Source organism: Macaca fascicularis, chromosome 7, assembly GCF_037993035.2.
Source record: "Macaca fascicularis isolate 582-1 chromosome 7, T2T-MFA8v1.1".
Taxonomy (NCBI): domain Eukaryota; kingdom Metazoa; phylum Chordata; class Mammalia; order Primates; family Cercopithecidae; genus Macaca; species Macaca fascicularis.
Window position 1 is genome coordinate 53,219,204 of NC_088381.1, and position 14,388 is coordinate 53,233,591.

General features: G+C 36.9%; 1 protein-coding gene across 13 annotated transcripts in view; it reads right to left on the reverse strand.

Annotated features, from left to right (window-relative positions):
• Window positions 1-414: 414 nt before the first annotated feature.
• Window positions 415-14,388, reverse strand: part of NRG4 (neuregulin 4) — a 122,054-nt gene continuing 108,080 nt past the window's right edge. For 8 of the 13 annotated variants that reach the window (XM_005560140.5, XM_065548220.2, XM_073996453.1 and 5 more), the window contains one exon: window positions 415-1,233. In XM_005560140.5, coding sequence (XP_005560197.1) covers window positions 1,193-1,233 — 41 coding nt within the window. In that variant the 3' untranslated portion in view covers window positions 415-1,192. Of the gene's footprint in view, window positions 1,234-5,927; window positions 8,377-14,388 lie in introns of those variants that run through there. The other 5 variants (XM_073996457.1, XM_073996455.1, XM_073996458.1 and 2 more) reach the window with 2 other exon arrangements.

Consider the following 14,388-nt stretch of genomic DNA (forward strand, 5'->3'; position numbering starts at 1 on the left):
GTCTAATATTTTTTAAACTTTATTGTCCCTGATATTAACCAGAATGTTGAATAGTAGAGGAAAAGGGATTTTTAAAACTGAAAATATGAACAAAATGAGCCTTAGAATTGAACGGGTTAAACAAATTAATACTCATAAAATGTTTTGCCACTTCTCAAAGGAGAGTCTGATACAGGATAATTTCATACAATATTTGATGTTGTTAAAGGGTTCCTTTTTATAGCTGAGCCTTTGGAGCTTGTTACGAACACTAAAATCATTTAGTCACATGGTTGCAACCTTAGTGCAAAGTAAAAAGGGAAAAAGTTGACCTAATAGAAACAGTAGTAGTACTGATAAGAATAAAAGTGATCCTCCCTGCCTCTCAGAGGCCTTGAAGTTCTGTGAGGAAGGGAAATGGTAATTTAGCCAAAGTTAAATCTGTGTAACTCATTTATTACAATTTTGAAAGGCTTGTCTTAGAAGCATTAAAGGAGTATTAGCTAAAAACAAACTAAATTCCTAGAGATGACAATCATTGTAGTCCTCGGTGAAATGAAAATAACAATCACATGAAAAAAAATTTGAGCATAAAAAAGAGAAGTAAAGGTATACCCTTAGCCTACATACTGAGCTGACAATCAGATCATAGAATGCTTTATTTAATCAAGACATTTAAAAATACTTATTTCATCTACATACTTTCAAAGCAAAATAATTTCTGGGGCCACAGTTTCCTTTGTATAAGACTTAAGCAAAAAATATATTTCCATGCCCTTTGATCCAAGTAAAATCTAAGGAAAAGGGAAAGTAAACCTTGAAATTAAGACCTAGAAATAGATCCACCCTTGCAGATTGATAAAAGTGGGCAATCCAGTAGGCCAGTTCACATTATAGTTATCTCAGTTTTGCTTAAAGCAAACCCTAACCCTCAACCTAGGAGGCCAGATAGCAAAAGATGTGCAACTGGTTTATATTGCAAATTTAACAAAATGAACATGCAAAGAATTACAATAGAAATAAACTTTTACAAATCTGAGAACTTTCTATGCAATCTGCAGACATTTTTAAGAATATAAATGTGCTTCCATCATTTTTTACCCAGTCTGGCCCGGGCTTGCACTGCCATAAATTCAGTTTTAATGGGAACAGAAGACTCCAGATCCTCTTGATGGGAAGAAATCATGAAATTTTAGATGATTGACTTTGATTTTCATTTGTAGAAACTGGGTATGGGTTGGCTTAATGAAAATCCTAAAATAATAAAATAAGCATTAGTAATAATATCCTTGTTAAATGAACAAAGCGAACACTTATGTGATATAAAGAATGTGGTACCAGAAACTTTATAGGGAAGAATAATAAAATATTTGCAAGACCTATTATTTTTGTTCAATATATTTATATATTATATACATATATCTACCCTATGCCACAACTGAAGACAGGTTACAAGAACATATGCTACTACAAAATAGGAAACTGGCAGAAGCCAATAAGTATCACTTAATATTTTGGTATGGAAACTTTCATTTCTTTGAGACAGAGTTTCACTCTTGTTGCCCAGGCTGGAGTGCAATGGCACGATCTCGACTCACTGCAACCTCCACCTCCTGGGTTCAAGTGATTCTCCTGCCTCGCCTCCCGAGTAGCTGGGATTACAGGCATGCGCCACCATGCCCGGCTAATTTTGTATTTTTAGTAGAGATGGGGTTTCTCCATGTTGGTCAGGCTGGCCTCAAACTCCAACCTCAGGTGATCTGCCCACCTCGGCCTCCCAAAGTGCTGGGATTACAGGCGTGAGCCACTGTGCCCAGCCATAAGCTTTCATTTCTTAAAACAGATTTATAAAAGTTTTTCCTCTATAGTGACTGTTATCACAGCCAGCAAAAACAGGCAAGATTGATTAATTTAGAAGAAATTGAAAGAAAATATATTCATTAATGTTGCTTTTAAATGCAAATGATCAGATTGAGGAGAATTTTGAGACCATTGACATTTTTCTAATTCTCACTAACCAAAATTTAATCACTATACTTAATAAACATACTCTACTCAAGGTCTTGTAATACTAAAATTATAGGGAGGAATAAAACATAATTGACCCCAGCGACATCAGCAAAATGGGCAGACTAGGAAGCTGCAAGCTTTTGTTTCCCCATCAAAACATTAAAAAAAAAAAAAAAAAAGCAACCGTCTGAACAAACTTTATTAGAACTTTAGAAAACAGTCAAAGGTTTACAGCAACCAAAAAAAATTCCCAGTCATCTTCAGAATGGTAGGAAAATATTGAGTTTTTAGTGGCTCTTGCCCCGACCCCTCCCTGCATTGTGACAGTCTTGAAGCAGCAGCAGCAGCCCAGTTCCCTCCCTTGAACTGGAGAAAACATAATAGACTTTTTTGGCATATTACTGTGTACATTTTTTTCTAACCTGTCTGGGGATACCTGAAGGACTGACACAAGGTCTCATCTTTTTTTTTGCCTAACTGGAAGGGTGGGCACTGCTTATAAAAGCTGCAAAGAACCACAGGTACATGGGGCAGGAGGTTATAGGTGGAAACATAAAATAGAACAACTAAGGCCCAGAGGAGAATCTGGGGTAAGGCTTTGGGAAATTAGGAAATTAAGAACAGTTATATATACAGGGGGCATTTAAAATGCGACATGCATATGCCCAGGGAAAACACTTGCCCAGAAAGTTCTAAGACCTAAGCTTTCACCTTGCTCTGGTCCCTAAGCTCAAAAGCAGGTCAAAGTAAGTATTGGAGGATTACCTGGCACAAAGCCAATTTGTAAAATCTAGGATAGCACCTGGCATTTGAGGGAATTTATGTCAAAATCGCTGAATATGACATAAAAAGAAGAGAGACTTCAGTGATCACACACAAAAGGGATAGTCTTTTATAAAAGTAATTTGGAAAACTCTCAAAACGAATGGATGACAGCTTTTAAAAATAAAAAAATAAATGAACTAGAAAACCATGGGGAAAGGAAAGAATCTCTTACCTAGAGTTACCATATTATAATAGTGAATACCCAATTCTCAAGAAAAAAATCACAAGCCTTACAAAGGAACAGGAAAATAATGCCCATTCAAAAGATCAAAATTAATTGACAGACATTGTCCTAATGAAGGACATTAAACTAGACATATACTTTAAAACAACTCAAATATGCCCAAAGAACTAAAGGAAAGCATGAACAAAAAATTAAAGGAAATCAGGAAAATGATAAATGAACAAAATCAGAGTATCAACAGAGATAGGCATTATAAAAAAATTCTGGAGGAGAAAAGTATAATGAAATTTTCACTAGAGGGGTTCGGCAGCAAAGAATAGCAAAGAATCTATTCTTTAGAAGAAAGAATCAGCAAACTTGAGATGGGATCATTGAAAGCAGAAACAACAAATCAAGCCTCCATAGTTTTAAAAGATATATATCACACGCAAAGAAGTGAAGAAGATACAAAGCATTTTTGAACCACAACAGGATGTAGTTAGAAATCAATAACAAAAGGAAAATTGGAAAATTCACAAACTTGTGGAAATTAAACAACACACTCAACCAATGGGTCAAAGAAGAAATCACAAGAGAAATTAAAAAGAGAAAAATGCAGCATACCAAAATTTATAGGATGCAGTGAAAGCACTGCTAAAGGGGAAATTTACAGACATAAATGCTTACATTAAAAAACAAAAAACATCTCATGTCAACAGCCTGACTTTGTAACTTTTAAGGAGGGGGGAAAGACACACTAAATCCAAGGCTAGCAGATGGAAGGAAATAATAAAGATTAGAACAGATAAATTGAATAAAGATTAGAAACACTAGAGAAAAATCAGTGAAACTACAAGTTCTTTAAAAGACCATAAAGTTGAGAAGCTGCTACCTAGATAATAAAAAAGGAAGACTCAATTGCTAAAATAAATGAAAATGGGACAGCACTCTAGATCCTAGAAAAATGAAAAAGGTTATAAAATATTACCTTGGACAACTTAGATGAAATGGTCAAAATCCTAGAAATGCAAAACCTACCACTGCTGAACTATGAAAAAAATTTTAAAATCCGAATAGAACTAGAACCAGTAAGGTGATTGAATTAGTAATCAATTCTCCTGGGAAAAAAAGCACTGGACCTGATGGTTCTCATTTGTGAATTCTACCAAATAAGAAGAAATAACCCCAAACCCTCTTAAACTTTTTCCAAAAATTGAAGAGGAAGGATGCTTCCTAAATTCATTCTGATGCTGAAGCCAGACAAATATACCACAGGAAAAGATTACAGACACAAATATACCACAAGATAAAGATTACAGAAGAAAAGATTCCTTATTTTCACTGATTCAACAATTCTCAATACTAGGAAACTGAATTTAGCAGCATATTAAAAGGATTGTACAGCATAACCAAATGGAATGAATTCCTGGAATGCAAGAATGGTTCAACATACAAAAATCAATATAATATACCATATTAACAGAATGAAGGGAGAACAACCAGATGATTATCTCCATTGATCCAGACAAAGCATTTGACAAAATCCAGGAGCCTCTTGTGATTAAAAACACTCAACAAATGAGGGATAGGAAACTACCTCAACATAATAAAAGCCAGATATTAAAAGCCCACAGTAGACACCATACTTAGTGGGGAAAGACTGAAAGCTTTTCCTCTAAGATCAAGACAACAATGCTCACTTTCACCATTCCTATTCAACACAGTACTAGAAGTTCTAGCCTGAGCTAGAAAGAGAAAAGACATCCAAGTTGGAAAGTAAGAAGTAAAATCCTGTATGTTCACAAATGATATGATCTTTAGACAACCCTAAAGATTCCACACCAAAAAAATAAAACTGTTAATTCAGTAAGGCAGCAGGATACAAAGTCAACCCACAAAAATCAGTTGCATTCCTATACACTAACAATGAACAATCTTGAGAAGGAAATTACAAGAACAGTCCCATTTACCATAGCCCCAAAAATAATATGCACAGAAACTAGCTTACCCAAGGTGGTGAATGGCTTGTACAATGAGAACTACAAAACCTTGCTTAAAGATAAAAATAAATGGAAACACATCTCATGTTCATGGATTGGAAAATCTAATATTGTTAATATGTCAGTACTACTCAAAGTGATTCACTACAATCTCTATCAGAATCCTAGGATTTTTTTTTTTTTTTCCAGAAATAGAAAAACCCATCCTGAATTTCGTATGGAATATGAAGGGATCCCAAATAGCCAAATCAGTCTTGAGAAAGAACAAAAAATTGGAGGACTTAGACCTCCATATTTTAAAACTTACTATAATGCTACAGTAATCAAAACAATGTGATTCTGGCATAAAGGCAGACAGATCAATGGGATAGACTGGAGAGCCTAGAAATAAACCCTCTCGTCTGTAGCTAAATGATTTTTGACAAGGGTGCCAAGACTATTCGAAGGATAGTTTTTTCAACAAATAGTGATGGGAAAGCTGGATAACCATATGGCTAAAGAATGAAGTTGCAACCTCACCATGTGCAAAAATTAAAGTGGACCAAAGACCTAAATGTGAGAGCTAAAACCATAAAACTCTTAGGATGTGGCAATGGTTTATTGGATATGACACCAAATTCACAGATGACAAAAGAAAAAATAGGCAAATTGGACTTCATTAAAATTCTAAAATTTTGTGCATCAAAGGACACTATCAACAGAGTGAAAAGATTACCTATGGAGTGGGAGAAAATATATATGCAGTTCACATACCTAATAAGGATTAAACATCAAGAATACACGCAAAACTCCCAAAATGCAACAATAACATAAAAACCTGATTTAAAAAATGGCAAAGGATTTGGATAGATCTCCAGAGAAGACATGCAGATAGCCAATGAGCACATGAAAAATGCTTAACATTACTAAACAGTAAGGAAATGCAAATCAAAACCACAATGAGATACCACTTTGTACCCATTGGAATAATTTATTAAAATTAAAAAACACACAAGTGTTGGCAAGGATGTGGAGAAATTGGAACTCTTATTACTGATGGAAATACACAGTGGTGCAGCTGCTGTAGAAAACAGTATAGTGATTTTCCAGTTAAATACAGAATTGTCATTTGATTCAGCAATTGCATTTCTGGGTATATACACAAAACAATTGAAAGCAGGGGCTTGAGGATATATTTGTATACCAGTGTTCACTGCAGCATTATTCACAGTAGTCAAAAGGTAGATACAACCCAAATACCCAACAGATGAATGGATAGACAAAATGTGTTATATCCCTACATTGGAATATTATTCAGCCATAAAAAGGAAATTCTGCTACATACTGTATCATGGACGAACCTTTAAGACATTAAGTGAAGTAAATCACAAAAGGACACTACTATATGAATCCACTTATGTGAGGTGCCTAGACTAGTGAGATTCATAGAGACAAAGTAGAACAAAGATTATTTTTTGTCACAGGGGGCAGGAGGAAATGGGAATTTATTGTTTAAGGGGCACGGAGATTAGTGTGGGATCATGAAGAAGTTTCGGAGGTGCATAGTGGTGATTGGTACATACAACGAATGTATTTAATGCCTCTAAACTGTAAACTTCAAAATGGCTAAAATTTAAATCTTATGTACCTTTTGCCACAGTAAATTTTTAAACCACCAAAAAAAAAAAAAAAAAAAATCCTATGGCCTAGCTATTTAAAAAAGGGGGGGATGGGGTATTTAGTCATAAGACATAGAGGAACTTTAAGTGTATATTGCTAAGTGAAAGAAGTCAGTCTGAAAGGCTACATAATATATGATTTCAAAATATATGACATTCTGGAGAAAGGAAAGTTAGACAGTAAAGAGAGTGGTTGCCACAGGTTCAGTGGGAGAGAGAGAGGGGTAAATACATGGAGTAGAGATTTATAGGGCGGTGGAACTACTGTATACAATACGATAATAGTGGATACATGGCATTATATATTGGTCAAAATTCATAAAGACATACAACAGAAAGAGGACTCTTCATGTAAATTATAGGCTTCAGCTAGCCTGGGTGACAGAGTGACTTTGTCTCAAAAAATAAAGTAAAAATGTGTCAATATTGGTTAAACAAATATACCACACTAGTGCAAGATGTTAATAAAGGCCTGGGGTGGGCAGAAGCATAGGGGAACTCTGTACTATCTGCTCAGTTTTTCTGAAAATCTAAAACTTCTAACAACAAAGTCTATTAAAATTATGTGAGCGCTTTTCATTTTGTATACTCTGTCTCAGTGGCTCACCCTTATGTGTTTGTGAAATGAATGAATGATGGGTGATGAATGAATCGGTGACGCTAGTGACACACTGAATTCACAGTGCCTACACTGGGCCAGACTGTAGAGAAGCCAGCGTGCATCCCAGCCTTGACGAGGACATAGTTGAGAGACGAGCTGTTATGTTCGGCCGGTGCACATGCTTCTGCCTAAGCCATTTACCAGCCCCAGACCTTTCCACTGCTCCAAGACTTTATTTTCACACTTCCTTAAAGTTACTATTCCTTTTTCTTTTCTGTTTTTTTTTTTTTCCTTTTTTTCCCATGTAACTTAGGTGGAAAAACTGGAGAAACTAAATTGTTCTGACCTAACCAGTTCTTAATGTTGCACCTAAAAAGATGAAAACTGCATTCTGAAAAATCATGCACTAAAACTTATAAGGAAAATAGTTTTGGAACTTTGTAACCTGTGTAGTACAATAACAATCCTAAATTTCCACTGGTATTTGCACCTAGAATTAGTCGATCTTTTGCAGTCAAACTTTTGGGTTTTTGTTTCTTCCTTTGAGAGACAGATCCTTGAAATCAGTCACTTCTAGTAGAAAGCATTTTCATCAATATTGAAAGAATGACACAGAGGTATCCATCAGTCAGTGCTTTTTTCTAATTGCCAGGTGAAATGTGAAATGTCTTCTCAGTTTTTTCATCAGTACTTGCAGCTTCTCAGATAACACAGGAAGAATGAGGTGGTTTTGAAGCCACTAAGCTGGCTACTCCTTGCACTTAAAGGATTTTCATCCTTTTTCATAAGATCTTCATGTATCCCTTAGGGTTTCTCTCTAGGTGTGTGAATATTTGCTTCTGGTTGCTTCAGCACATCAGCTTTCTGGGGAGAGTCATGTTGAGCCAATGTGACTTCTGAATACTGGTATCATCCCCTACTTAGCAGTTGCCGATGGACTGATGCACATTACAGAAGCACACACACCTTGCAGCAGAATGGATTATGGTTCATGATACAACAGGTTACACAAGCGCTTTATTTAGGAAATAAAGGATTAAATTTTTAATTATTTTACCTAGTGGTGTTTCATTTTCTGCCTTTGTAAAATAAAAGCAATGATTTGGTTCACTTTGACGTTTCTTCAGTGTTCTCCATGACCTATGAAAAATAATGAAGAATTAAGATGCTTTCTCCATCGCAATTTTTCTTGCTATGCACACCTACCTACATGTCTCTTATCTTCTTCACATATATAAGCCAACCCCTTCTGTTTGTGATAGGATATGTTGAGGTAAACTAACCTAGAATTATCAAAAATTTTCAGCACCCTGACAAGACTCCTCAGAACACTGAGTTACATCGGATTCTCCCTTCAAGTCTCACGTATAAGTTCCCTGCACACCTGCCCACATCCTCCGCCCCTCCCCGTCTTTGCTCACTGCCTCTTACCCAAAGTTCTAACAAGCCTGGTGACCTCTCTGAGATATACTAGTTAGAAAAGGGTGGTTGACGGGAAAAGATTGCTAGAGTGAGTCACTGTAACAATGACAATAGCAATGACAATAATAGATGGCAAGAAAATACCGAGGAAACAAGGACTAATAAAACCTGTGGCTAATTGGGACTATTTAGGCACAAAAATTCCCTCTAGCCAACGAGCCCTGAGACTAATACCCATATCTGTGGAAGTGCAGTAAGAAAAACATGGGTTTAACCTCCCTAAACCTCAGTTTTCTCATTGTAGTGAGAATAATACCGCCTACCCCATACAGTTGTTAAGATTTATAGGAGTTAAAATACCTGAAATATTAACCATAGTACCTGGCACACATAGGCATGTTATGTGCATGATTATATCATTACACTGCTTGCTTTCCATTTCGAGAGTTGTGTCGTCAGCATTAGGGCATTATTGCAGTAGGGATGATGTATAACAACAATATAAATGCATGCTAAGACTTTAGGCTGTGGATTTATGCTAGGAATAAATTGGAAAGATTGCCTGGGGAGGCTTACATTCCAGAATCATACAAGGCGACATGAATAAACTTATCAATGAAATAAGGCTTGATGGTGTGGTGGCAAGAAGACGTCCTTGGTGAAGGAAGGTCATTAATAAGTTTTTAAAATATAATGTACCTTTATGCTATGATTTTCATAATATGAGCTAACATTATTAAGCGTCCCAGTCTTCATAATCAGCTCTTCTCATCAGAGAATCTAATTTTATTTTCATGACATGTATCTCGTCACATTTAGTAAAAGGCTTTTGTGTATGTGTGTGTGGGGGGGTGGTGATTTGTTTGCTTATAGTTATGGCCTTGCAGTTATTGAGATTGTTCAACCTTGAAAAAAATGATCAAATGAACTGTGAGCTAAGCCTAATACCTTATCCCTCTTTTAAACCTTTGTTATGATGTCTTTTTCTATTAAAAAAACAAAAACAGCAATTTAATACTTGAGTTCCTTTTTTTTTTTTTTTTAACAAGTATGTCTTTATAAACAGAAGTCAAGCTGTTTTATATGTGTGTGGATTCTAAAAAATAAAATTAAGCCCTTACCATGTCACTGAACATTCTGGGAAAAAAAAAAAAAAAAAATCAAGAGGCAAACCTTTTGGGGAAAATGCTGTTGATGAATTACAAGCATGGTACTTGTGCATTCAAGATCTAATGGCAGGATACTATTCCCAAACTTGTTTATATCAGATTTGACCCCTAGCATTAACCTTTCCAGTTAACCCCATGATCAATTTAAAATCTTTCCATTCTCTGACAATTTTTTTTTTTAATGGAATCTCACTTTGTCGCCCAGGCAGAGGCACAATCTCGGCTCACTGCAACCTCCCCCTCTCGGGTTCAAGCGATTGTCCTGCCTTAGCCTCCTGAATAGCTGGGATTATAGGCGCCCGCCACCATGCCTGACTCATTTTTGTATTTTTAGCAGAGACGGGGTTTCACCGTGTTGGCCAGGCTAGTCTCAAACTCCTATATTCTCTGAGAATTTCTTCATGGTTATTTAACCATCAAGCACTTTAAAAATTAATGTGGCTCCAGATATTACAAATATAGCAAAGATCTACAAACCTAACAAACGATTTAAAAGACATGTTTTTACTCATGTACAGGAGTAAAGTATGGGAACAGATTATCCCTCCTGATAAGTGATAATTCTGAGCACAATAAAACACATCAACTGATAGCATTATTTAATAATGGCATCTCTTTCAGGCTGACTGACTTTTAATTGTGGTGAAATATACTTAACAAAATTTACCATTTTAACAATTTTTAAATTCAGTAGCATTAAGTACAGTAGTCCCTTCTTCTCCACAGGGGATACATTCATACATTCCAAGACCCCAGTGGATGCCTGAAATCACAGACAGCACCAAACCTAAATATACTATTTTTCCTACACCTATGATGAAGTTTGTAACTTGGACACAGTAAGATTAGCAATAATAATAAAGTAGAACAATTATAACAATATGACAGCATCACTACTCTTGCACTTTGGGGCCATTATTAAGTAAAATAAGGGTTATTTGAACACAAACACTGTGATACTGCGACAGATGCTCTGATAATGAGATGGCTAATAAGTAGCTAATGGGCAGGCGGCATATACAGTGTGGATGTGCTGGGGCAAAAAGATGATTCACATCCTGAGTAGGTCAGCGGGAGATTTCATCATGCTGCTTAGAAGGGTGTGCAATTTAAAACATGAATTATTTCTGGAACTTTCCATTTAATATTTCAGACCACAGTTGACTGCAGGTAACTGAAATCCCTAAAAGCTAAACCACCAATGAGGGGTTATTATTGTACATTCACATTGTGTGCAACCATCACACCATCTCCAGAACTTTTTGTTTTTGTTTTGTTTTGTTTTGTTTTGTTTTTGAGACGGAGTCTCACTCTGTTGCCCAGGCTGGGGTGCAGTAGCAAGATCTCGGCTCACTGCAAGCTCTGCCTCCCAGGTTCATGCCATTCTCCTGCCTCAGCCTCCCGAGTAGCTGGGACTACAGGCGCCCGCCACCACGCCCGGCTAATTTTTTTTTTTTGTATTTTTAGTAGAGATGAGGTTTCATCATGTTAGCCAGGATGGTCTCCATCTCCTGACCTTGTGACCTCGGCCTCTCAGTGCTGGGATTACAGGTGTAAGCCACAGTGCCCAGCCCTCCAGAACTTTTTCATTATCCCAAACTGAAACTCTACTCATTAAACAGTAACTCCCTATTCCTCCCCCGACAACCCCGGTGACCACCATTCTACTTTCTGTCTCAATGAATTTGCCTATTCTAGGTGCCTTGTATATGTGGAATCACACAATACTTACCTTTGGTGTCTGACTTTTTCACTTAGCATTTCTTCAGGATTCATCTATGTTGTGGCATGTATCAGAATTTCATTCCTTTTTAAAGCTAAATAATACTCTATTATAGGTATATACCACATTTTATCTATTCATCCACTGATGGATATTTAGGTTGTTTCCACCTTTTGGCTACTGTAAGTAATGCTGCTATTGAGGCAGGAGAGGTAGTCAAGGAAGTAACCATGTTCTTGGTTACAGGGGTGACCATACAGTCAACACAATAAGCCCAGCATTCGCATTGGAGTCCAGCTCATTCAAGCAAAGCTCTCTCCAGTAAGGAATTTCCCTGTAGGGAGCACGTGCATTTTGATTTTACTTGTCCTCAGACTGACCCATTGCTCATTATAATTGTAAAAAACACATCCCTGAGGAGAGATTTAAGATGCTAATGAGATATGTGATGTGTGAACAAACATGTACAGCTACTGGCATGTGCACCCAGAGGACCACCCAAAACATAGTTACCAGTAACAGCTCTTCCCACCTCCTCATGAGTAATAATATTAAGACTCTCAGAAAGGGAGTCTCCCTAGTGCCAGTCTTTGCTGTTTCATTCTCATGAGCAGCCTGCCCTGAATCCTCTCTCAGGGATTCTGCACCTAACTTTCAAAATATTATTTTTCCTTTGCAATAAATTTGCTGTATGCTGCATCTCTGTTGTGTGTCTCTTGTTTAAACTCTTTTAAACTGAAAAGAACCAAGGTCTCACAACAGCCATCAACACTATGAGTGTAGGTATACAAATATCTGTTTGAGTCCATTCTTTCATTTCTTTTAGATGTATACCCAGGAGTGGAATTGCTAGATCATATGGGAACTCTACGTTTAATTTTTTTTTGAGGACTTGGCATACTGTTTTCTTAAGGTGGTCGTACCATTTAACATTCCCACCAACAATGCACAAGGGTTCCAATTTCTACGTGTTCTCACCAACACATGGTTTCTGGTTGTGTATTGTTTGTTTGTATTAGTAGTAGTCACCATCCTAAAGGATGGAAGTGGTACTTCATTGTGGTTTTGATCTACATTTCCCCAGCAATTAGTGACGTTGAGTATCTTTTTTCATGTGCTTATTGGCCATCTGTATATCTTCTTTGGAGAAATGTCTGTTTCTCCAAATCCTTTGCCCATTTTTGAATTAGGTTGTTCTTTTACTTGTTGTAGTTGAGTTTTAGAAGTTCTTTATATATTCTGCATATCAAATCCTTACCAGATACATGATTTGTGAACCTTTCTCCCATTCTATGGATTGCCTTTTCACTCTGCTGATAGTTTTTCTGATGTACCAAAATTTTAAATTTTGATGTCCAATTTGTCTAACTTTTCTTTGGTTGCTTGTGCTTTTGGTGTTATATAAAAGCAATCATGGACAAATCCAATTTCATGAAGCATTTCCCCTGTTTTCTTCTCTTAGTAATTTTAGCTCTTACGTTTAGGTCTTTGATCCACTTTGATTTTTTTTTTTTTTTGAGACGGAATCTTGTGTTCTTGGCTCACTGCATCCTCCGCCTGCCGGGTTCAAGCAATTCTCCTGCCTTGGTCTCCTAAGTAGCTGGGACTACAGGCATGTGCCACCATGCCTGGGTAATTTTTTGTATTTTTAGTAGAGACGGGATTTCACCATGCTGGCCAGGCTGGTCTCGAACTCCTGGCCTCGTGATCTGCCCACCTGGGCCTCCCACAGTGCTAGGATTGCAGGCATGAGTCACTGCACCCAGCCCTGCTTAATTTTTGTATATGGTGATAGGTAAGGGTCCAACTTCATTCTTTAGCATGTGGATATCTAGTTTTCTCAGCACCACGTATTGAAAAACTGGCTTTTAAAAGCAACTTACTGAGGTATAATCTACAATTTACAAAATTTACCTTTTTAAAGTATGTAATTCAGCTGGGCACAGTGGCTCATGCCTGTAATCCCAGCACTTTGGGAGCCCAGGCAGGAAGACTGCTTGAAACCAGGAGTTCGAGACTAGCCTGGGCTGCATAGCAAGACACAGCAAGTCTCTACAAAAAAAATTTAAAAATTAGCCAGGCAAAGTGGTGCACACCTGTAGTCTCAACTACTTGGGAGGCTGAGGCAAGATTGCTTGAGTGCAGGAGTTCAAGGTTGCAGTGAGCTATGATCATGTCACTGCACTGCTAGAGCCTTGGGCAACAGAGTGAGACCCTGTCTCAAACAAACAAACAAAATAAGTATACAATTCAATGAATTTTAAAATTTACGGAATTGTGCAATCACCACCACAATCCCATTTTAGAATAAATCCATTACCCTAAAAAAGATCTCATGTCCATTTGCAGTAATTCCCCATTCCAATCTCATACCCTAGGCAACTGCTAATCTATCTTAATATAAATGTAAACATACAAAGTGTGGTGTTTTGCAGTTTGTATCACATAGCATAACTGAGGTTTATCTATGTTATCATATGTATGAGTATTCTGTTTCTCTTTATAGCTCAATAGCATTCCATTTATAGATACACCACATTTTATTTATCCCTTGAGTAGTGGATGGATGTTTGGATTATCTCCACTTTTTAGTTACGAATATTGCTACTATGAACATTCATATTCAAGTCATAATATGAACATGTTTTCACTTACTTCAGGTAGACATCTAGGGATGAAATTGCTGGGTGATATGATAAATCCATGCTTAACTCTTTAAGAAACCAACAAATTGTTTTTCCAAAGTGTCCGTATTACTTTACAGTCCCACCAGCAATGTATTCCACTTTCCCCATAGCCTCACCAACACTTGTTACTCTCTTTTTGATAATAGCCGTG